General features: G+C 37.5%; 1 protein-coding gene across 3 annotated transcripts in view; it reads right to left on the bottom strand.

Moving 5' to 3' along the window:
• Positions 1-20288, bottom strand: part of SCAF4 (SR-related CTD associated factor 4) — a 46846-nt gene extending 26558 nt beyond the window's left edge. For 2 of the 3 annotated variants that reach the window (XM_062598279.1, XM_062598293.1), the window contains exons 1-9: positions 20012-20288; positions 8316-8399; positions 7664-7708; positions 6816-6977; positions 4915-5050; positions 2183-2322; positions 1020-1196; positions 557-657; positions 11-58 (exon numbers count right to left, since the gene is read on the bottom strand). In XM_062598279.1, coding sequence (XP_062454263.1) covers positions 11-58; positions 557-657; positions 1020-1196; positions 2183-2322; positions 4915-5050; positions 6816-6977; positions 7664-7708; positions 8316-8399; positions 20012-20041 — 923 coding nt within the window. In that variant the 5' untranslated portion in view covers positions 20042-20288. The remainder of the gene's footprint in view (positions 1-10; positions 59-556; positions 658-1019; positions 1197-2182; positions 2323-4914; positions 5051-6815; positions 6978-7663; positions 7709-8315; positions 8400-20011) is intronic. The other variant, XM_062598287.1, reaches the window with a different exon arrangement.
• Positions 20289-25588: the final 5300 nt, after the last annotated feature.

Genomic DNA, 25588 nt, shown 5'->3' on the forward strand with positions numbered 1-25588 from the left:
ATTGACTAACCCAGGTATTGAGCACCATCCAGCCTGTGCACTGAATGAGAGAGAGGTCCTGTGGAAAAAACTAGTATGTGATCATGTAACTAAAGACTTTATCATAACGCATATCAAAAGGGGAAGAGGGGTCTGAGTTAGTTTGCATAGGTATTTAACGTTTGAGATCTTAAAGCTGCAAAGCCAATTTTAAGTTTTAGAAGTTAATACACAGAAGTACTACAACATTCAGAACAGCATCTTCGCTGCCACCAGCAAAGCAATCCAGCTGATTAATAACAATGTCCTGACACAATCAGTTGTGTGATAAAAACACAAAATTCATCTTGAAATCAAAACTAAGTTTCTTCTATCAAACACATTCCTCAATCAACGATGCAACATGCCAAACTTACACTGGAACACTCAAGTAAGAAAACCCAACAGCTGCTAACAATGTTTTAGCTTTGGACTCTAACAATCAAGCACTCGGGTAATGCGGATTTTTAACCAAAGTTTTGTTCTAAAATCTCTGGATTACAAAGAGAATCAATTTTATTATGATCACAAAACTTACAAAGCTGGCTGAGAAATTGAAGGAGAAGGAGTTGAATCTTCTTTCTTTGAATCTTCCACTGCTTCCGGTTCATCATCATAGTCAAATCGATCTAGTAACTTCTGAAAAAAATTACATTGAGTCAGCTATTTTTTTCAATATTTTATATAGTTGGCGACAAAAATATCCTTATTACAAAAATATCCTTATTAGCAATGCCTTATTATCCATGCAGCAGCACCAGAATTAAAGAAAAGATTAGAAGTGGAGAAAATATTGAAGTTAACCAAACTTTTATTCAGCTTTGGAAAGCACAAGAAGTCTCTAACTGTTGAAAAAGAACAGGAAAGTAACCTCCAAACAGAAGACATGGAACAAATTTGCACTGCTTTTTTTCCCCCAACAAACAGCAGACATTGAGGTCACTCATCAATTAATCTTGAGTTTTAAGTTGTTGAACACAAAAAAACAAATTAAAACTTACCTTGTCAAATGATGTTTTTTGCTCTGGTGGTGCAAAAACAGCTTTTTGTTCTGGTGGTTGTGCTGCTGTAGTCTTCAACTGAGCAGTAATAGCTTGAACCTGAGCCATCACAGTGTTATCTATGACTGGTGACTGGGGTTTTGGAGGCTGCTGAAAAGTCTGAAGAATCTGCTGAAGCTAAAGGATACATATCAAAACAAAAAAAAATTTTTTTTTGGAAGCAGAAAAACTCATGAATGCTATTTCTCTTGTAAGTATTGTTCAGAATTTAAAAGGCTTATTAGGCAACTGTTTAATCTTAGAAATAGAGTTAAAAATATAACTGGGGTAACAGTAATTCCCCCATCCAATAGCTGAATCAGTACAGTAAAATTGATTTGACACTGTTGCAACAGAATCTTTTGGTGAAAAGGTATGGATATTTGAAAGGAGAGCGACAAATGCACTTAACTGGCTTAACCTTCCTAATTTTAGACCATGAGAAAGAATTCTTCCCACAAACCAGAAAAGGTTTTCCATTAAAATTATAATTAAACAACATCAATGCATGGTAGAAGATTAGTTGTTGATGAAATTCAGGACCTATAAACTGAATTCATAGCAAGATAAACAAAATCAAAAAATTTTGAAGGGAAAAAATGTCAGACTTAAGGGAAATAAAAAGTTTTGGAAACTTCAGCATACTCTATCAGTATTAAAAGGGGCATAGCATCTAAATTTTATATCAGACTGAGGCACAGAACAAACACCAACAACCACATGACTGAACTATCAGGGTGGAGAATTTTCAGCAAGACGAAAAGTCACTTTTTAATACCTCATTGGCAAACTTCAGCAGATCCCATGATTACAGTACTCAAGCATTCCAACACTGCAAACATTTTGTGTATCAAAAAATAAACTTGAAATTTCATAACTGCATCAAGCTAGAGTGAATGTTTTACAAATATGTAACTGAATTTTCCTCAAATCCTGTAATTACTGGATATAAGGATCACAGAATATTCAAATGCTGACTTTAACCCTTACAGGTTTCCCACTCAAGACTTTACAGAGGTTTATAATATTCCTGATTTGAAGCAATACATTTCCATCTTTTTTCCTCTCATTCAGTATTTCACATACTAATTTAGACAGAAGAGAATCAAATAAAATCATGTTACCTGTTGTCCTTGTGTTGTTTGAAACAACTGAGCTACAGCTGCAAAGGCATCAGAACTGGGCAACTGTGGCACAGTAGGTACTGAGTTAACAGTGACTTGAGGAGGCTCTGAAGGAACCTTTGCTGGAGGGGGTGGTGAACCTGAGAATTTGATGGGATTGAGAAAGCACTATGTTACTTCAGAAGATACTCATCTTACTCTTCAGTGCATACATCTACCTTCTCAAAAGAATTATCTACAATAACGTATTTAGCCCTAAAAGCAAGCCAGCTATCCTATCTGAACCATCCCAAGAACACATTCTATCCTTTTTTCTCCTTTAATTGCTCTATTTGCTACCCAGATCTATGTATTACAGCCTATTTTTCTTGTGTCTTATTGTATATCTGAAAACTAGTTCAGCATATTTTCGATCAAAATTTAGTGTCTGTAATTCTCCTACAATTGTACAGTTAAGAGAAAAACTATTACTCAAAACACTATTAAATCAATGAGTATCAATACCTTGTATTAGTTCTATTGGCAAAGTTTAAAAATTTGGACTCACTCTTTTGGATGAGTATGTCAAATAAACCACCTAATGGTTTATTTTAAAAGAAACTCTGGAGTTTTTATAATCATATTCCTTAAATTCATTTGAAATATACAGAAGACATAGAATGTATTTTCTAGCAGTAACTGAACTTTTGCTGAGAAGTCTCGTAATGAAGGTTTTAAAAATTATTTCAATGAATACACAAGCAACTTGTCTTTGGTAAAGTTTGTCCATGTGTCATTTTTGTGTAAACATAAGTCAAGCCTGCTTTTGATAGATAAATATCCCTACAGTAAAAATCAGCTTTTACTAATTCTTCCAAGAAAATATTATTTGCACCGAGCATTACTAAAACTGAGATGAAATTTTATTACGACATGCTATTATCTCTGACTTCATGAGCAGCTTTCCCATTCTTTTAGATTTAGATTTCAACACTTTGTACCAGTGAAATGTTTATTAAAAAAAAGTAAATTAGCAGTAATGCCATCAATTCTTAAATGCTGTGAGCAAGTAACTGTTCTTTGGCAAATACATTTAATAATTTTAATGAAATATTATTAAAGATTCAAGGGAAGAAGGTTTTAAAAAATTTGTATCGCAGTAATTCAGCTTTAATATTACTGTGATTCAAAACTAGACAGCACAGAAATATTAATTTGAAAAAGTAAACAAATATGCTTGCCTCACAATATCAGATTCTTTAAAGCCATTAATCTGCTTGCAGTTCAAATAACTGCAGTGTTGACAAACAGCAAGCAGAGACAAACATGTTGAATAATATTTTCCCAGAAGTCAAATACTACAGAAAAACCCTGCAGAAAGATACTTGTGATTGTTCTGAAATATAATTTAACTCCCAAATTACTTCCTGAATATATTCAGGAGGATATTTGCTTGCTCAACAGAGAAGCTATTTATATTTCTCTCTCTTTTTTTTTTTTTTTTTTTTTTTGGCTAAACAGACTTTGCAGCATTACAAATTACTATTTCAAATAATGCATTAATGTATTTCTTGTTATTCATTAAGATGTTTATTTCCAAGCCAAACTATCTCCTCTGGTTTATGTACACAATCTCATTGAAATCAGTAAATTCTGTACATGTAAATCTATGCAGAAGACAAAAAATCTGTTAGCTACTAGTGATGAGATGGAAAAGTAGTGCCACTCACCTGTCGTATCAAACTGAAATGGTATTATAGCCACCTGTTAGTGGCTCATTTAAGCTCATACACTAAGACATTTATTCCCTGCCCCATCATGTTTAAAAATTATACCATTAGATATGCTTTCCTAAACACTGCCGGAAAATATTTCACTTATGCTACTGTCCATCATTATTTCATGGTCTGTCACCACAGCTCACTCACATCATTACATTTTTGGCCAGTCCTGCTTTAACAGACTTCAGTGCAGTAAGTATGGAAGGTACCAAAGCTAAATCTAAAATACAAATTCAAAAAGGTGGCCCTCCAAAGAGGGAAGGAAGTGTGCTATAAATATTCTGCTCCACAGTTCAATTACCTCGCTACCAGCTATTTATATGGCATCATGTAAGCCAGTGAAAATTCTATGAGCAGACAGTCATTACTTTACTTTTCAGATCTGTATTTTCAACCAGTGGTCCATATAAAAGTCTATCATCAGGCACAAATTTACTGTTCAGGGATTTGAAAAGCCAATATAAAATATTTTGGGGGTTGCAAACTGAAAGAGATTGACAGTGACTGCCTTCAGACTAAGTCCCTCACTACAAGATGATTATCTTACATGTAAGATAATGTTTTACTGTTCCAGATTCTAACCAAAAAAAGAAAAAAAAGAAAATGAGAATGAGAATAATAGAATTGAGAAGGAACAGAAAACATTTCAAACAAATACACAAAAATCAAATTTTTCCTTTAAATGGGGAACAAAGTTATTTTCAAAGAAAATATGTACATATGCATACATACAATATAAATGATCATTCACATCCTAATAATTTCCAGATGCACATAGGAAGCAGAGTATCAGCATTTACTTAGAATGAGTTCAGTTGCTCCACACAGTTGTGACAACAAACCTGAGCTTATTAATGTTACTGCTGCAGCTGTGAGTTGGTGCCTTACAAAATTCTTCATGTTTGCTAACAAGCTTCTAATATCATTCTACCTTTTAAAAAGAACACAAAAAAGTTGTAATGTCATTCATACCTTCGTTATTAGTAGCATTTTCTGCCATTGGAGCAGCAGTACTAGTTCCTGCCGCCATATCCAGGAGAGGTTGAATGATCTCAATTTTAAACACTCCATTTTTCTGCCAAAGGTTCAGGACACGAACTATTTTACTCTGTTGAAATGAAAGGAAGCATCAGCACTAAATACAGCTTTTCTAATTCACAACTCCCAGTTTACCCTCTGTACTTAAGAAGAAAGAGCTGAACAGTACTGGAGTTTAACAGAATCAAGTATGCTTTTTAAACAACCACCAATATCATCACACAGGTCAGCAAGACACAGTATCTGTGAAAGACACAAACTGCCGATTTATTTTGCTATCTCCTTAAGTTAAAAGCTCCTTGTGCCATTTTTCTTAAGCTGTTCCAGCCAACCAGAAAACCCAGGTTTGACATACAATACAGGAAGTCAATCATCCCCACCACTTCTTCACAGAGGGTCATAAAGGAGTGAAACAAACAGCAAGTGCAGCAGGAAAAACAAAGAAAAGGAACACAAGATGGAAAACTCACATGAATAGCAGGGCAATTATAACAGAAAATACCCTAGTATTTTAAGTTGGGGAAAAAAAATGTTTGCTTGGATTTTTTTTTCTACTAATCCAATCAATTCTGTGCTGGCACCAGAAAACCCATCTCCCTCATCATTTGAAAGATCAGGAAAGTTGTGGAAAATATTCTGATTATTATAGTAAGATAAAATTAGAACCTCTGACTGTCAGCTCCTCAAAAGACTAGAAAGTAAAATGAAGGCCAAAAAATGAGTAAATTTAGTATTATTTTTAGTTACATGTTAACTTCACAGAAAGATTGTTAAAAATGATATACATCATTCTCTTTTGCTATCAGCTTTAGTTATTTTATAACTGTAGATCTGTTTATTGTTTATGTACTGGCAATTCAATAAAGTAAGCACACTACAAATAGTGTTACTTTCCTAGTAGAAAGGATCTTAAAAATTATTTTTGCAGTGAGATATCTGGTAGTTCCACAAAGGAGATGGATAGTCTAATCCATTCAGGTCAACAAAATGGCATCCATAAATAGAGAAACAAGAAGGGCCAGCTCTATTTCACAAGAGTACTACCATGAAATTTTGGAGTATCAGACTTAAGGTCTAAAGGTCTGCAGGTTCCATATAAGAAACTGCAGAGCAGCAAAGGCTTTCAAAAGCTGTTAAATCAGCTAGGAGGAACAGATTTTACTCTTAAAGGATTACAGCTATGAAAACAGGTGAGTAGGTATTTTTCTGAAAGCCACTCAGCAACTCCTAAAACATACTTTCCTTGGAGTCTTTTGAAAATGTTCCAACTTAGAGAGGGCATAAAAAACATCCTCTACTGGTAGCAACTGGAACCATCATCAATCCAGAACACTTTGAGGTTCTGTTCTTTCAGTAAATAGGACAAAAGAAAGAAAACTGAGGCCTTCAGTCTTGACGATAGAGAGTGCAAATGAAATTGTTAAGTATAGGATTTATAAAGGCTAGAAAAATTAAGATCTCAATTCTGTTAGAGTAAGTCTGGAAGCAGAATCTTTACTATCCACAACACTGGCACTTCTACTCATTCTTCATTTTGTGGGAAAGAGACACTACCTTCCATAATAAGTTTTCCTCAAGAAGAAAAAAGTTTAAGCATATTCACACACATTCAAACGTCTGCATGCAGACGACGATTAAGTTACGCAAAGTAATTTTATAGCTAAAACTGCCACTTAAGTAATACCGTCAATAATCTTTCTCAGCATATTTTATCATCTTACATAGTAACATACACTGCAATTGACAGAGAATTACCAAATCAGTTTTCACAAGTGGAAATAACAAAGTAATGCTGTCATTAATTCACAACACTACTTGGTAAGTTATAGCTATACCTTGTCTTCAGATGGACAAAGATATAAATACTGGAATGTAGCGGTAATATTTTTAGAGAATCTTGGCCCAAAAACATCCTTGTCCGTTCCAAACTGGTGACGAGACTGACGAACAATAGAGTCAATGACATACAATCCAGGGACTTTATATTCTGGTTTGCACTGAAAACATAAAATAATTCTCCATTACACAGTGATACTAATAAGGTTAACACGCATTTGCCTTATCTCTCTACAAGAAATTATGCTCTCTATATTTATAGTATACTTGATGTAGAATAAAACAATTTTATTTCTAGAACTATAAAGACTCCAGAGAAGACTATGTCCAGCATAATACCAAACAGCATGATGTATTCCCCATCAATCCACAGATCTAATATCTAATGGCACCACTAAAAAAAACTGTATTTCAAAACACAAATTTTATCATCTTTTATATGAAAACAAATATTTGAATACATTCAAAAGGGTGCAATAGCTGTTAACACACTGCTATTATTTAAGGACAACAAAAGGTGAACTGTAATACACTGTTCACATGCAAATTTCTACAAAAAGTTGTTAAACTTAATTTTATCCTAGTTAAAAAGAAATCAGTGCAGGGCTTCATTAATGAGTTAAAATGACAAATATTTAAGAAGAGGTTTAAGAACCTTAACTTTAGAAAAGATTTCAATTTAGTCAATGAGCTATGTAAATGTGTAAAATTCTAAAACCATTATTTCCACCCTCAATTCCTAAATAACTATGGCCCTTTTTTTCTATTAATAATTAGCATTATTAATATATTCACTGCTTCTGTCAGTAGATATTATTATCTGAAGATTGTATTTATTTATTTTTACCTTTTTGATAAACTTCTCTACAATCTGGACAACATGCTTGTAGAGCTGGAAAAGAAATAGATTAATTAATTTATCATCTATTTGACACTGCTTCATTTCTTTAGAAATTTTTTAGTTCTTTGTGCTTACTACCAGGTAGGAAGGACTACAAACAAAATATTGTACTCACGTTCTAGAAAGAAACAGCGCACAGTTAATCAAGCATTGAGAAAAAGATTTCATGGAGGGAATGGATTGGGATAAGTCATTCTTTCTGTTAGAAGTGTCTCAGTGCGTACACAAAAGAAACTGCTTTCAGAGTATTAGTGACAACTTTAGGGTTTATTTTCTAAGACAGACCTCTAATATGATGAATTGCAGTTGCATGCTGCAATATTTTAAATTTTGTCAGATAGAAATCACAACACCACAGTGGATATAGCATTAGAAAGCAATGATTCAAAAATCAAGCTGTCATTATGCTACTAGTCTAAAACCAAAAGACGATATTCACCACCCACTTGTTTCTACATAACATTCTTAAAATCAACTAGAATAAAACATCCATGAAGCTACAGAGACTAGAAAAATCCAGAGATACATTTACCTCAAATATAAAATAATAAAAATATTGCTACTATTATAGTTTCATTTTTGTTTTATTGTATGTTACCTTAATAGCTTTAATGGCAGCTTTTGTGATGAGAATCATTTTTGCTCGGGAAATAGGAGGTTTCATCTCCATGAGTGAAAAGAGCTAAACAGAGAAAATAAGAAATATTAAAAAAAAAAAAAAAAAAAAAAAAACTATTCTGAAGTTTGAGCAGTTAAACAAAAATACAGTATTTCAGACAACTGTTACTGACATTCCACACAACTACTCAGTGCTGGCCCTTGAAACGAGGGGACTAACAGGCAGAGCTTTCTAGATAACATTCAAAGTTGTTTTCCTTGTGAACTAACCCACATTCACCAATTCACAAGCTTTTGATAAGGTTGCTGTCAAAGCTCCATTTATGTCTAACAACAGGTATCTGCTAAGTTATGGTTTAGGGAGTCACCATTTTAAAGAAACAATATAAAGTAGAATGAAGTATAGGCTTAAATTAGCCTGAATATCTGTTTAGAAAAAGAAATAAGATGGATCTACAGACATCAAGACTGGTATATGCCTTTAGCTAATTTGCATACAAGTCATCCTGATGGATGACCAAATCTATACTAAATTTTCAAATTATCCTGCCATATCGAGGCATTGCAAATGTCTTTAATGGAGATATTTACTACTTAGTTTGCTGTGGACATATCACATTACTATTAAAATTAACTGTATCAACTGTTCTGGGGAATCCTCCAAACTATTCTCCATGCTAATGTCACCAGTGGAAAAGTTAATTCCTTTAGGCCAAAGGTTTCAAAAGTGGCTAGTCTTTAAGAATGACAATTTAAGGCACACTGTGAACCTGACTTACAGGATTCATTACAATTTAGTTTCTTTAAACATAGCCCAGGTACTCTACTTCACTAGGTTTTAATTATACCAAAGTTAGGAAGAGTGTTGCTCTTCTAAGACCATTAAAAATAAAAAGGGAATCATAAGTACTAGATTAGAATAATAATTAAAAAAATATTTCTGAATTCACAAAAGGCATATTCTGTATTCAAAACATATAGAATACTGGCAGAATAAGTAGGTTCTTCAAATACGAGCAAAAATCTTAGTGGAAAAAAAAAAATCCAATCTTCATATTTACAGATGACATTACCACAACTTATATCTCATCTCCCAAGCGAGGAATTCTATTACAAAACACTTCCACAAAGTTTTGAACAGAAATGCCTTGTTCTGAAAAAAACGCCCAGGTATTTCTAAGAAAACACCACTCTGTCTTGCAGCGTTCACAATGATCCTGAAAAACAAGCATTAGCCTCGCATTTTACAGACTGAAATTAAAAACTTGCACATATAACCATCAGAGTTGGTAGAACACCCACATGGGCAACACAAAGGGAAGGAAACACGAGTACTAGCTTCCCCAGTCCACAGCACCAATGAAACAAGGCAACGTTCTTGCCTGCTTCTGCCCTTGGCTTCATACAGCAGTATTTTGAGAGGACAGGGGAACAGGAGATTTTGGGGGTTTTTTTGAGGGGTGGGGAGAGTCTTTTTAAATGGTAGCCCTGCACCAGCACTCATAAGCGTGCATGTACACGCACAAGAAGAAACCAAAATCCCATATACATCTCACCACATTCTGGACTAGTCTGCTTGCTCTGTGCCTATAGTGAATTCTATATATTCCATAACTTGCTATGATAATCTCATATCATAAAATAACTAATTGTAAAAATTATACCGTATGCCACACTATGTTTTTATTTTGTAGAGAGAATTCTTTTGGTCTACTGTCCGTAGAGCTGGAAGCACATTCCACTTGGCTTGACAGTACAGTTTTCTCCAATCTTACTTCCCATCTTCCAAGTAGAAAGAGAAGCCATATCTTTCCACTACTGCTTTTTAACTCCTCCTTTCATCTTACAGTTCATGATTAAGTACTCCAGTCGACTAAATATTTTGTGTTCTTCCCACAAACTTACCAGCTATTTAGCTGTTGCTTAATAAAGGCAGAACCCTTAGATTGTCACGATTTGTGTAAAGCAAAAAGCACACACACAGGTCTTCAGTATTTCCTATATTTACATAATCTTTTTACCTTAAAATTTTCACAGAAAATCACAGAAAAACTGTTTTGCATTACATCATTTGATTTTCCTCCTCACAATAAAATACAGAAAAAGTAGAGGCCCTGAATACTAGCCACAAATGTGATAAACAACTTAGCATAAACTAAAATAAGAGACTAAAATACCTAAAAGCAAGTAAAGTGGTAACAAAACTTTCACTAAATCAAAACAAATGCTTTATACAAATAGAACTGAGTAAGGAAAAAAATGTATTTACTTTCTTAATCACTGTCTTAATTCATTTCTTAAATCTCTTATTCCAGGAGATATGATTGAAGAAAGATTGTCTCTTGAGAGAGTGGTAGCTAGATATCCTGGTCAATACCAACATCAAGTCAAGACCACAACCTCCCATTACTAATCTCCACAAAAGGCAAGTTCCAGTGCCAGAATGCTTGATTTTAAAGCCAATCAAGCCATAAAAACCTACCACAGGCTAACATCCCTGCTCACTCAGAAATCATGATATGGCCAAATAAAATCTATCAGATGAAAGACAGAAGGAGAAGAAAAGTGTTTGTGATGTGACTCACTGAAAAAATAATAATTTTGAACTGCATTTCTTTAGATGAACAAAGTCAATGCTAACATTAAAACTGGAAAATCTGTTTAAGAGGTAATGACGGGGGGGGGGGAAGGAAGGAAAAGAAAAGATCAACAAACCAACAGAAGGCCTCAAAAATGAGATGAATTGGGGAAAGAATGAGCCAACATTGCATGAAAGCCATACCACATCCTTTCCACTGCACACCAAGAAGCACCTGGCCCTGTAGCAAAAGGAGCCAGTCCTGTATCATGAGAACAAAGGCAGCAGTGTCAAGGTAGCATTTCAGCATTCGTCCTTCAGAAACACAACTGAAAAGAACCAGGAACCTGGGAGCACTCGTAGCTGGACAGAAGATGATAATAAACAAGCAGCAGCACAAAAAAAAAAAAAAAAAAAAAAAAAAAAAAAAAAAAAAAAAAAAAAAAAAAAGTGTCTGAAAAGAAGGTATCTCAAGAATGATGTAATAACAGGAGACTAAAAGAATCCAAGGAGAAACAAACTGCCAGAGGGCAGGAAGAAGGGAATTCAGCTAGATGCACTAAAGTAGCAAGGAAGGATGCAACAAACAATAAGGTAACTTGGAAAAGCCATTAATTAAAGAACATCAGAGGTCAGAATGGAGGCTAATAAGCCACAAATAAACAAGAGCTTTGGAAGAATAGGACTGAGAAGATCATTGTAAATTGTTCCTTTGCTGTTACAGAGAGCACTCTGGGCAACAGCAACATAAACATAGTAAAAGCAATGAGGTCAGTACGTGCAGATATTTCCAGGGAGTAAAGCTCAGAATGAACTACTGCTAAAAAATGCACCAAACAAAAATGCAAATGTATTTGAAATATCTATATTTATACATATATAAAAATACATTCTGCCCTCTCATGACACACAACCCTATCTTCTGGAACAGTGCATCAAAAAAAATCAAAAGCTTGTTATCTTTTTAAACTGTCATAAGCTTTTTAGAATAGCAAGTAAGTATTTTAAAGATGATTTTTATTTAATTTTCAGCATCATTGTTACAAGCTTAAAAAATATTTTAAAGAAAAAGGCAAATCTAAAAATTAAGTAACCTTAGTAATTCCTCATGAAATTTCAGTGTCAGATTGGAAACTTTTTCAGCAAGACTATTTCTACATCCTTTACATCTGCATATATTCACCCAGACTTGTATCCTCTTTCATGTACATACATTTCTCAAATCAATATATGCAAAAAAAAAAAAATAATAAAGGACTATTTTTGGAGGAGCATCCTTACGAGTGTCCTTTCAGTAATACTGAAAGATATCTAATCTATCAAAGGGCATCAGGACCAGCTAAAGAAGCAAACTTGATGCAAAAACCTACACTACCAAAAAAAAAAAGAAAAAAAAAAAAAAAAAAAGAGTTTTGAAAGACATAACAAAGGCAACAATAACTTGCAGCTTGAGAGCTTTTTCAACCTACTTCTTTACAACAGAGGTCTTTCACTGCAATGCTCTGCCCTGCAAAGCTTGACCTGTGAGGAAATGATTTCTCTAACACTATGTTCTTACCCACCCTAAGTGGATGTCTGGAAAAAAAAAAAAAAAAAAAAAAAAAAAAAAGAAACAGCTTCACAGTTGCTCCCTACCACCCTTCCCCACCTAGTGACACCACTGGTTAATGAAATAAGCATGACCCTTCCCCACATAGTGATGGATCCAAGCTCTCATTTCTGCTGTCTACTCCCCCCACAGCCCACTTCTTTGCTAGCAAAAACTACCCTAGCTATCAAGTTAAGACACTGAGGAAAAGTAGCTTTCAGCACTGAGCAACAAAAGAAAGCCCTGTTTACTAGCAGGAGGAGCACAGCAGGGTGAGAGAGAGCAGGGGAAAACAGACGAAATAAAAAGGCCTTTTTAAGTAAGGCCTAACTAGCCTACAGACTAGTCCAGACTTGCTTCTTTGTTCAGTTCTGGCAATTTCAGTAATTTAAGTCTTTACTCTTTCAGGTATGATAGTCTTACACGTTCAAAGTAATATGAAAAAACGCATTCCAATGTTACACAAGCTCTAGCATAACGTAACAATTTAAGAACTCTGAAACTTTTCGGGAACCTCCCTCCTTATACTTGAAAGCCTATGTAATGTGGCAGCACTGGGGGAACACCAGGTCTTTAAAAAGGAATCTCCTTTGTCACTGCTGTATCAACCTACCTACAACAACAAAAAAAAAAGGTACAAAACTGCCTACTAAACTCAAACCACAATACAAAACAATGATTCAAAACTATTCCTGCGTACTTTCCACAGCAATATGGAAGCACAGAACAAAAAAAATTATAGTGTCAAAAACCTCAAATGTGGAAGATTCACCTGCTCATTTTCAGGCTTAGTAACTTGTTAATAAAGAGGAGTCACTCTTTAAATCTTACTGGATAGCACCAGGGACACTAACTGTATTGCCCGTTATCAGAGAGCAAGCTAGTAAGGACCCCCAAATTAAAACTCAAGACAAAGTACATAAGTACTGTAGAGTGGCAGGAGATTAAGCAAGAGAACTAACACGTTTTCCAACTCAAACTGTAGAACCTGTCCAAATTCACATCCAAGCCCCTGGATAAGGTATTCTGGGAGGGGTGGGTAGCAGGAGAAGGAATGGAATAATAGCCTTTAGTCTTCCCAGAAGCAAATTATTCATTTCGATACTTTGCTCCTTTTGAGGATCTATTTTACATAGAAGCATAGAACCATGGGGTTTTGAAGCAAAGAAGAGAACCGCTATTTTCCTTTTACCCACAGCCTTGCCTAAGAACGTTAAAGAGACAGCATGTATGCGCACAGCACGTCTTAGAAAAAAAAGAGCAGGGCAAAATGTGGGAATCCTGTCAGCTTCTTTTTGCTACTGAGGTCCTTACAGGAAAATCAAAACCAGGCAGTGAGAGGTGCTGGCTCCCAGAGAGGTAACAGGGCAGCACAGTAAAGATGTAAGACAAGAGGTCAGGGAAAAACAAACAAAAACAAAAAATGGCTCTTGCACTTCCCAAGCCTGTAACTACTTGGAAAGAAGTGAAACAGTATCACCCAAGGATAAGCCCCTGGCGCAGAAGAGAAAAGATCAGGGGTCTTTTGCTGTGTCTCAAGCTTGAGGTATATTTTTAAGTCTACTTACCTGTTTCCAATATGAAATAACATGGTAGGAAAGGTAAAAAGGGAAGGTAAAACTACCTTTTAAGTCCTGAAGCAACTTCCCTGGCTTTGCTCTTCTGCTGAAGTTTCTTTGTGATTAAGATGCACCTTTATTTACAAATAAAGAGCCATGGCTCAGTTTTATATACTTACAAAATCTACAGAAAAGAGGGAGCATAGATGCATGATTTACTGAAAGAAATCTAGTGTTCAGTGATTAGTGGATATCAAATATTCAGGCCACTGTTACAATACTCTCATTCAACCTGCCTTCTCCAACTTTCAAAGAGTAGTCTAACAAGTCCTCAATAACTTTAACAAGTTTAACATGTCCATGCACATTTCTCTAACCAGGGTTTACACACACAGATGGCACAGTCAGTACTCTGGGTCACTACCCAGAGTCAGTATTCATTCATCATTTTTGAAATCTATTTTATTCATGCATTTAGAAATCACTCAAGGCAGCCAAACTACAAGTCAACTATACATAATTAATTGTAGTTACTTGTTCACATACCTACAGAAAAAGGATGATAGCTGTGACTAACAAGTACAAATATTGTACTATTTTGTTAACAAAGTACCATTATTATTAATACATTTTTTTTAAAAATACACATGAGTACAGAGACAATCTATTAGTTGAATATATTTTCCTTCCCCTATAATACCTGTCAATTACTTTCCTCTTCAGGTCTCCAATCTTCCTTAACCTTCTAAGAAAAGGAGAAAGGTAATGATGTCTACCAAACTTCTGCTTCTCAGCTACATCTCAAGGGATTAATGTAAGTTTTAAACTCTTGAATGATCTGTGAAGCATATCAAATACAGGGAGCTGCTGAAGGTACAAGACCATTGTAAATTCATGGCTGCCAGGCTACATTCTTTGCAAAATAAAGCGAGATTTAAATTTGACCAGATATGAACCTCAGGTAATCAAGAAAAATAATACTTCATCCACTAAGCTATTTCTATTGCCTAAAAAGACTAGTCACAAAATCAGAATCACTGGCGAGAAAGATCTACAAAAACACTCAAATAAAAATGGTAGCATAATTTTTTGAAATTTATCTGCCTCTTAGGATCAGTGTATTTACTTCTATGCTCATGAAGTCTTGCATGCTTCCTAAAAAGCTGCTCATCTCATTTCTTCTCCTACATCTCTAACAAGATGTTGCAACTTTCCACATTTCTGGAAACAGTTTTGCTAGTACAGAAGAAAAAGACAGAGCTCTTTCAGGATCATAGTGATGCTGCTCTTTCAGTTACTGCGAAGAGGTTATAAAAGCAAACAAAGCAACTTCCCTCCCCCCCAAAAAGGTGCACATTACTTCTGCAATGATTTCAGTCTTGGACATAGAGTAAATAAGAGATTAAATTCTGTATAAAACTGTAATGGCGCTCTCTCATCTCATCCTTCCCCCTCTACACTATCCAAATAATACTTGAACTGCTGCTTAAGCACTCTCCCAGCATATGTGGGAAGCAGCAATCACTTAAAAGTGCACCCTATTGCACCTACTGGAATATGAGAAGTGTTTTAGGCAGCAGTAACAGGTAGCAGCTTTCATTGTTTTCCAAAAGCAAAGGGTGCCAGATTGCACAGAAGATGGTGATGGTCAGTTAGTCTTTCCTCCAAACAGCAAATACTGGTAGTTGTGTCCTTGCTGCTTTGCCATACAACAGAGGGAAATTAAGGGGGATTCGTGAGTTTCAGTAAACTGCTGGAGAGCCACTGTGAAGGATATCCTGCCAAACTCTATTTATAGGACCTGGGGTGGAGTGGGGGAAGAAGAGGGCGCAAAAGAGAATAAAGGTTGCCCAGGTTTCAATTATCAAGTTAAAACCTGTGAATACTACTCTCTCCAAAGAAGGAAATAAAGCCTGCTGGCGCAACAGAGTGAAAAAGAAAAGGACTGGGGGAGTGGAAGGAGACTATAATAAGAGCATGCAAACTCCAAAATGAATTCTACCATTAGCATGAAAACGGCTATATTAGATCAAAATACAATTGCTTTGTTCATTAAGTATGGACAAATAGTGAAGGAGCAAGCTGCAGTTGTAACCTGAAAGAAATATCCCATAAATATCTATTCTGTTTGTGAACCAGGGACACTGAAGGGGGCTATCACAGTTTTTAACAGAACACCTACCTGAGACACACTGTTAAATGAATATACTCCATTACTCAATACAAACACAAAATTACAACAGAGCAAATTTGGCTTTTTTCTACTTCCAGCAGCAAAAGTGTCTGGAAATCTCTATTTCTGGTCTCTAAGCAATGACTAGTAAGTCTCTAACTAAGACAACTAGTAAGTCATCTCTGAAGTCTTCCAGTTTAAATGAAAACAAGGCAAGGGTTACAAATTCACAAATCATGGCAAAGGTGTTTTTTTAAAGCTTGTTTTTTAAAAAAAAAACATATCCAAGTTTTGCATCATTAACAAGTTACCTTTTATAACTTACTTACACTGTACTTATTAATATGACAAACCATATACACCAAACAATGCATGAATCCCAACAGAGTTTAAACTAATTTTCCCAGGGAAAAAAGATACTATTTCATGTAACTATCAAGTCCCACCTATTCACTTGGTAGTATTTGCTTAGAGTGCAATTAGACTTGAGGGAAAAAAAAGAAAAAGAGAACCACACACATGCTTATTTCTGTAGAACAACGAAAATTTTAAAGAGAAATTCATCAGTAAATGTACTTTCAAAACACAGATACAGAGGACAGGATTAAGAGTGTGGGCAACACAATCAAACATGATCAAATTACGCAAGCCAGGTAAGTTACCACCCATCAGCAGTGTCAAAGGAATTGACTCTTAAGTGTTCTTCCCTAGCTTACCACAATTGCTAAGTGCAATGCATTAGCTCAAACCTCTCTGTTTTAAAGTTTTACCTCACAATTCAGAAGGGCAGTTAAGATCACATAGTTATCACAAGTAGCGGACAGGCAGAAACTTGTTACTTCACTGCAACGTAATCATATGCCATCAGAAGCCTATAACCCAAAGGACAAAAACTGAACTGAGTGAAACTAGAACCTAAGACAGTCAAAACTATTAATGATTTTTACTGAACCGGGTGAACAGTTTCAACCAAAACAACCTGCATAAAGGTAATGGTGCTGGTGTTTTTCTCTTCCTCCTTAAACTTTTTTTTTTTCTGAAAAGAGGATACCAAGCTAATAGTTTAGAAGACATCTAATTTACAGCAGTGATTTGAACTTGGGTCTCTCTCCATCCAAAAGATTGCTGTAACCACAAAATTAGTTCAACAGATCACAAATGATCATACAGCCACCTGACACAACGAATGGCACCTCCTCTCACATGATACAATGAATGGCACCTCCTGTCACATAGACTAGCAAAGAGCTAGTGACCTCCCCTTCCATGCAAGGAGGAGCAGTAAAGCTGGAAACAGATCACCTCTAGCACACATAGGAAATCCAGCGCAAAACTCACAGCTGCTGCAGTTAAAGCTGCCACTATAAAACCAAAATTCTCTTTCTACAATGGTATTGTAGAGTGGTGCTATTTTGACCAGTAAGTTTATGAATTCTTGACCCACAGGGTATTTTGGGATAACTTTGATCTTCTTTGTGAAGCTACTTTACTCTCAATAAAATAATTAACTATTCAGTGAAGCAGAGACTGGTATACCTCTGTAGTCCATACAACCTCTATGCAGGAGAAAATAAGGGAAGACAGTCGATTCCTCTGCCCACCTCACTACAGTTCTTCGCATACACTCACTTTCCCATCACATTGTGAATAACACTGAAACCCTTTGCTAAACATCTCTTCAACTTTCTCCACCTTCATTGAGAAAGGTCAGAAATTTAATAATATTTGACTGTAAATTTCCCCTCATCAAAAAAAGTCTGAGACGTCTGAAATTTTAGTATGTATTGTTTTGCATGCACCGCTTTAGATAACAACACTGGGAAGTTCAGAGGGCAATTTAAGAAACAGACTTTATGTCATTATCTGATATCATATACATATCTATGATCAACACAGAAATTACATAAAGATCCAAACTCTGAATTTAGAAACATGCGAACTTTATGCATAAATAGTCCTATGGAACTACTCGTATGTACAAATGAATGCATAGAAGAGATTTTAGCAAGTACAGTTTTCTTCCTCATAACTGATGTTCAAATGAAATTCCATGTTGTAATATCATGTTTCAGTATACAGTTACCAGAATTTCACAAACTATTTCTGACTGTATCAGACAAAGTATCAGGCTTTTACTATGTCTGAAGAAGATACAAGAATTAAAAAGTGCCATTTTCTAAAACTGTGGCTAGACTTCGGATACCAAGACACACTCTTGTTGGTCTAAAATCACACATACTTTAACAACTGGGTCAGTAAAAAAGTATTTTTTGTTGTATGAAAAACATTAAGCACCATCTGTACAATTATATCTTATTGGGGAGCAACATGGTGAAATGAATTAAGTGGAAACAACCACTTGCCAGAGTTTCTATTTAGTCAAGTAAGAATATTTTTGTCTTCTGTTTTCAGGAAAATTGAAAATGCAGTGCACATGCCATTCAACTCTAATGTACTTAGGAATGATGCTTTGTACTTGTACATATCACTGGTTCAAAACAGTGTAGCACACACCCATAAAAAAGGCAAATAAAAAAAAAATGTAGATACGAAGTTTGCTACCTAAATTTCACTTTGTACTTTTACAATTTAGTTAAGGATGAGTAGATTTTCAGTTATTTTGGTTGTGATCCTCTAGTGCAACCGACAAGCGGTTGCAGGGAGTGAACTTTATACACTATGACTTCATCACATGAGAGTAGTCTGCCATTTTTCCTGTTTCTGTTCAGCAAACAGGCACAGCAACCTAACCTTCAAAACGCATTAGACATTCTGGAACAGGTTCCGTTTTAGCTTTAACTGATTACCTGTGATGACAATGTGTGTTCTATTATGACGAGTTATGATCTGCAAAAGTCAAACTACCAACCTGAAGTAGGAGCTGTATCTAATCCAAAAATCATTTTAAATTATGGGACAAAAGCTTTAGAAAGTGCAGATTAGAGTTATTTTGTCATATAATATAGAAAAATATCCATGTCTGCTCTGTCTCAAGTTCTGACTGGGTGTCTAGAGTACCATAAAAATGGACACGGGGACTTTCCGTGCACCATGAAAAGAGGCTGAATGCCTTCCACTGATTTCCCCACCACCACCACCCCCAGTGTCGGGACAGATCCTCTAGCCTCACCCCCAGCCATCGTTGCTATGCCGAGCTACAAGCGCCCTCGCAGATTTCCCTCTCTCTGTTCAACCTCCAGCCTATCCTGTTTGCCGCCCGCTCACATGGCAAACCCCTGCTAGGAAATAAAAGTGCCTCGCGCTCCCGAAACGCCGCTTCCCTCCTTTCTCTCTCTCACAACACACACACAAACACCCCAAACGCTTCCTTATCAAGGCGCACGCCGTGGAAACGCCTCGCAACTCCGCCACTCTCGAGCGGGCCGAGGAGCACAGCGGTGCGCGGCGGCGAGGCTCCCCTCAGTCCTCTTTCCCCTCCCCCTCCACGGGCCGGCCGCTGCAGCGTCGCTCGGGAAGCGCTTCAGGCCGCGGCAACTCCAGCGCGGCGGGCCCTCGCCCTCCTCGCCTCCATTTTACTCGGGAGACCCGAGCCCGCCCCCCCCCTCGCCGCCCCCCCCCCCCCGGGGCCGGGAGCGGGAGGAGGCCGCAGGCCGGGCCCTGCCCGCCGCAGGCCTCGGGCCGGGCCCGCGCGCCCCAGAGCCGGAAGCGGCGCGCGGGGAGGGCGGCGGGGGGGGCGGGAGGAGAAGGGGGGGGGGCGATGGCGGCTCGCCTGCCCCCCGCCGCGCCGCGCTCCCCTCCCCCGCTCCCCGGCTCCCACCTCCTGGTTGAAGGCGTTCACGGCCTCCATGTTGGCGGCGGCTGATGCGGGCGTCCGCGCGGGGGAGGGAGGGGAGGGGAGGGAGGGGGAGGAGGGGCGGCTCGGTCCCGCTCAGGGGCTCCGCGCGGGCATGTCCGTTTGGCGGCGGCGGCGGCGGGGCTCGCGCTCTGCCCTCTTCCTCCCTCGCTCGCTCGCTCGCTCGCTCCGTGCGGCGTCTCGCTGGCAGGGCCCCGGCGCAGACCGTCTACTCCCAGCGGGATGGCGGAGCCCACGCCGCGCACAGCACCCTGGGATCGTGCAGGCCTCCCGACCCCGCGCCACCCACAGGAGAGAGCGGCGAAGGGGCGGGGGGGGGGAGGGGGGAGCGCGCGCGCGGCGCGGCAAAGGCACCACGTGACCGTCGCGGGCCGGGCCCCCGCCATGTCACGCCAGCCCCGCCCCCGGGGAGGGGAAATGGCGGGGGGATAAGTCCAGCTCGGCGCCATCGTGCTGCCGTCTCGGTCGCCGCTGCCGCGGCGTGGGGGCGGGCAGGCGGCGGGTGAAGGCAGCGCCCGCTGTCGCGCTTGTCCTTACGAAACCGCTTTTTTTTTTTTTTTTTTTTTTTTTTTTTTTTTTTTTTTTAATGGCTGGTGGGGTGAGGGTCTGGCCTCTGAGCCCGCGTTGCAACCCGCCCTCGGAGCTGTGTCGTCGTGGGGGGTGGGGGTAGGGGGAGAGGCGCTCGCGTGGCCGCGTGCCTTAGATACTGTAAAACAGTCAGAACAGAAAGGCTGTTCTCGGTGATGTGCCTTCCGTGCTGGTGATGAGGTGATTAATCCGGTTTGATGGAGCGTTTCAGTGACTGCGTTCACACCACCGACAGGAGCTAGCATTAAAGCGAAAACTGCATATATCCTGCAAAAACATAGTTTCGGGGGCATTAATTGACTGTCATATCCCTTAAGGGGCACATCTGTCAAGCACATCATCGAGTGCTATAGCAACATACTAGTATCCATGGCCAGTCACAGCAGTCTGAAGTGTGTTGTGCTATATAGTACAGTGTGTTTTAACCTACAATGTCATCGTTTGACCCAAGTCCAGAACATCAGCCAGGGAGTGAGCTACAGAAGGGGGTTCAAAATGCTACATGTGCCTCAACAGAAAGCATGTTTGGTTTTATGTACATTGTTCGGTTAGACTGTGGTTGGTATTTAATAGAACTGTTAATCAAGTGCGAGTTACCTTCAAGAGTCCCCTCTCCCTTCTATCAGTACAAGGCAGTCCAGCAATTATATTTAAAAGTTGATAAAACTCAAGAAAGTTGACAGAGGGACAAGACCTCTTGTTCTACTTGGATTGCAAAAATACATAAAGGAGCTTTTTTGTATAACTATGACTAATGTTCGGAAGACGCTTTAAGATGGATTCTGAAGGCAAATGGAGAGTTTGTCCAAATGTCATCAATTTCTCAAGATTAGATTTCACCAATTCCCCTCATCGCCCAAAAAACTTTTTCCAACTCTCACAGCTATTTTTTAAAGAAAGACTCCAAATTGGATAAGAAAATAATACTGCACTTGTAGTGTCAGTGATGCTGCTTGTGATTTTGCCAGTTCAGCATGACAAATTACTTCATATCTGGCTTTCACATATGGGAGAAGGGGATTACTTAGTGAAAATTGACAATTGTCTCTGTGCAGGTCTCTGTGCAGGTAGAAGGTGGAGAAGTAAGAAAAATTTCTTTCAGAGGTTTTGGATTGAGAAGAGAGAAGGAATGAACTTCTTACACAAGTAAGTTATTCTCAAGTTAAGTGGTGACAACTCTTTCTGTAATGCTGGGTATCTGACATTAAACTCCTTTTGGTATATACTTGGTCATACGATCACAGCTCTCTCAACACAACGTCATGGCTTATACAGCATACAGGAAAAAAAGGAAAGGAAAGGCTGTCAGGGGTTATGGAAATGTATGTGAAATTTGAGAATTCCTTCACATATTAGAACCTCTTGAACTGCTTATATTATATATTTGCCTTTCACAGGGTGTCACAGCAGAGTCTAGTGGTGGTACCTCTGAAAGCTCTGCCTGTAAATACTTTTGAGTTTCCTCATTACTATTTTTGTTAGCTATTGTTTTGTTTTGAATCTTCTTACAAAAGCATCTGCTTTTGTAATATGTTTCTAACAATGTTTTGGGAATAATAAGATTTTATATAAACTGTAGGAAGAAACCATCTAGGTATACACAAGTGTGTTTAAAAATTGTGTAGTACAAGCACTGATAGTTGTAATGGTGTGGTGATCAGTGGGCTAGCTGTGTCACTGCATATCTTGCGGTGGTGAGCTCCATGCTCATCTAACTACCAAGCTCAAATCTAGAGTGGTTGTGCGTTGCTATAGTATGGTCCCTGTTCCGATTGCAGTATAAACAAATCCTTAGTGTCAGCCAAATTATCCCTGGCATCTTTTGTTCATTGAGAATAAAATTCTGGTTCCTTGGGGGCTGAATATATTTTCTTTCAGCCTTGGGGGTGAAGAAGGGTGAAGCAGGTTAATTACTCAGGGTTTAGAGTAAGTCCTGGCTTTACTAGGCTATGCTTATGCCCTTCAGAGCAGACCTGCTGCAGCAAGATCATATGCTCAGCAATTTTTAAACAAAATTTCCTGTTGTTTATGTCATACTATGACCACCTATGGTGAGAAGGGAGACAATTGTATAATTTGTTAATAAAAAGCATGTTCTCTTGATTGTTTTTGTCATATTTACACTTGTCAATACTTGAGCTCACAGCAGGTTTGTTATTTAAAATCTGCTTTTATAACATTAGGCATCGTACAAATAGAATGCTAGGCATCATATATATGTCATATATTTGTCCAATATAAATTACAGTCCTTGCCTCAAGGATCATGCATGACTAATACAGCGTTTGATATTGTTTGTATATGTATGTATATGTATGTTTTTAAAATTGTATATTTTCTGTAATACGTACAGCAGTATGTTGTAACATTATTCATGATAACGTTACCCATGTTATCCCTTATGTCTTACATATAACATTTTTGCTTCTTGTTGGTGCATAGATTTAATTTATTTAGTTATGCTCAGTTTACCTACTTTTGTTTCTGACAGACAAGCAATTACTAGGTGTGCAAACGTATGGAAATTGCTGTTCAGAAAATAAATTATGGTTATGTGATGTAATGATTCTTTGGCACGTGTATTTCATCAACTGGTACAGAGCCTTTTTCAAGCTTCCTGAGAGCTGAAATATTTTTGCCTTCAGTATAGTCTTTGTCCTTCTATACGTAATGAAATACAAGTTTCACTAAATTTCAGTTACCTAGAGCACTGACAGATAAATCATTATGTAAAATTCTTATTTATTTTTCTCTTACAGTAATGTTATTAAGTCTTGATCTTTGAAACTATTAAGAACTGTAAATTTTGCTCTGTCTCCTAAATTATTATTAACAATGTGCCTCATTACTGACAAAGAAATTGACTGACAATAATCATCCATAAAAAGTCATATTCCCTATTCTTTGATTCTCTGTGTCTGCCTTTGAATATTTACTGTGATGACTCATTTGATAAGTTATCACTTGAGGCTTTGTCATCCATTAGCATTCTCTAATTTACTGCTGTAATTTATGGGGCAGCTCTTCTTGGCTAGAATTTCCTGAAATCCCATATTCTACAATAAGTATCAAAATCAGTTTTCCTATGTTTTTTGCTACATTGCTGTAGGAAATTTATTCTTTATTGTAATACCGGGTATGTTTACTGCGATTATTTATCAATATTTGCAGCGGGATTGGGACTTTAGGTAGATGTACCTCATATCATAGAGAAGGCTTTCCTTATTTGTTTTATGTAAATGTTAGCACTAAGTAAAAGCCTCACTAACATCAGGCCCTTGAAATCAGTAGGTCTTTGAGGGAAGGGTACATCAGTCTCTCAGTGTTTCTCTCTCCTCTTGCAGGAATAGACCCTTTGGCCTGGCACTGAGATTCTGCACTTAAAAGCTGAGTTAACATGATGCTTATTAATGCTGATCTGTTCTTTTACTGTTTGTAAGCTCAAGTATTTCTGACAAACAGGCTGCACTGTGTTTGAAGGCCTTTTGGAAACTTCATAGTGTAAGGAGCATTTTCCTGCCTGGTTAGTGGAGTGAATCAATGTGCTTATGCTCAATACCTATGCTTTATATAGCAGTAGCTTTCAATTTGATTTGAAGTCCCAGCATAAGTGTGCAGGTATGAAGTCCTGGGTTCTAATTCATAAAGCCTTATAAAGTTTGACAGCTGGTCATCTTATGGGTTGTTTCTTTTCTTTCACACTGTTGCAATAAAATGAAATAAGATGTTTTTGCAGACAGTTCTATCATGCAGACAGCCAAATCTATGACGTTTGAACTTGAGATACTCTTGTGTGGGACTAACTTTCTCTGGTATTCTCACTGAAAATTGAGGTGTGAGCCTCATATAAAATACTTCTTTCTGGTCAGGGTTATTTTTGTTGAGGCAAGTTGGAACAGTAAGAATTTAAGAATGTATGTTTTGTCTATTATGAGCATTTTGATTTTTATGATCTGCCATGATTCTACTATGATTGGCTTAATTTACTTAGTATTTTAAAATCTTTTTTGAAGTGCTGGTGAGACAATAACTACGTAAAACTGCTTTTAATTGATATCAAATCACTGAGGGTGTGACTTGTCTATATCCCATGCTTTTGTTTAACAAAATGTCTTGGATAACCCTATGGAAACTGGACTACCTTCCTGCTCAATAGTGAAGTTATTAGCTGAAATCCCCCATCTTCAGTGAATCTTGACGGTTACTCCAGTATTTACAGAGATTCCAACTTATGCAGAGAAGGTGAAAATAAAGAACTCACTTTACAAGAGCTTTGTCCAACTCCTTATCAAGTATTTTGCACGTGAATTTTTGCACATGAAAGCATATGTAGACTTACTTTGCTTTTGCCAATAGACACATGAGAACAAAATTCCTCCTTTGTTCCTCTGTAGTTATCTCACCAACCTCTTTTTTCTGGTCTGATGTGGAGGCTGACAAGATCGTGAGACTAGGCAAAGCTTTGTTGTAGGTGCTAGACTGAAAGTCAAAGTGTGTCAGAAATCACTTGTAATATTGTAGTACTACTGTAGTCCATCAGAAGAATAGAGACTGCTGAGAGCAAACAACAATTACACAAAGACTAATTAGTTTTTTTGAAAAATTTGGTATTTACATGTAGATTAAGAGATGATGTGAACATGTGGAATTTAATATAGAAGGCAAGGAAACTGATACAGATATATGTATTATATGTGATGATTAATCATTTAAATTTAGCACAATATGAGGTTTATAGGACTAAGAACAACTGTTGGGAACATATATGTGCAAATCATCACATTTAAATAAATTATTCAGTGTTTTAGAAAACTTGCACTGTAGAAAGCAAATTATTTCAATTAGTAAATATACATGACTTTTTTCAATTAATCGTTTACTCACAGAGAAGAACACACAGTTATAAGACAGCCAAAATTCTGAGTGTGAGTTAATTTCGAAGTATGTGTGTAA

This window comes from Rhea pennata, chromosome 1, assembly GCF_028389875.1.
Source record: "Rhea pennata isolate bPtePen1 chromosome 1, bPtePen1.pri, whole genome shotgun sequence".
Taxonomy (NCBI): Eukaryota; Metazoa; Chordata; class Aves; order Rheiformes; family Rheidae; genus Rhea; species Rhea pennata.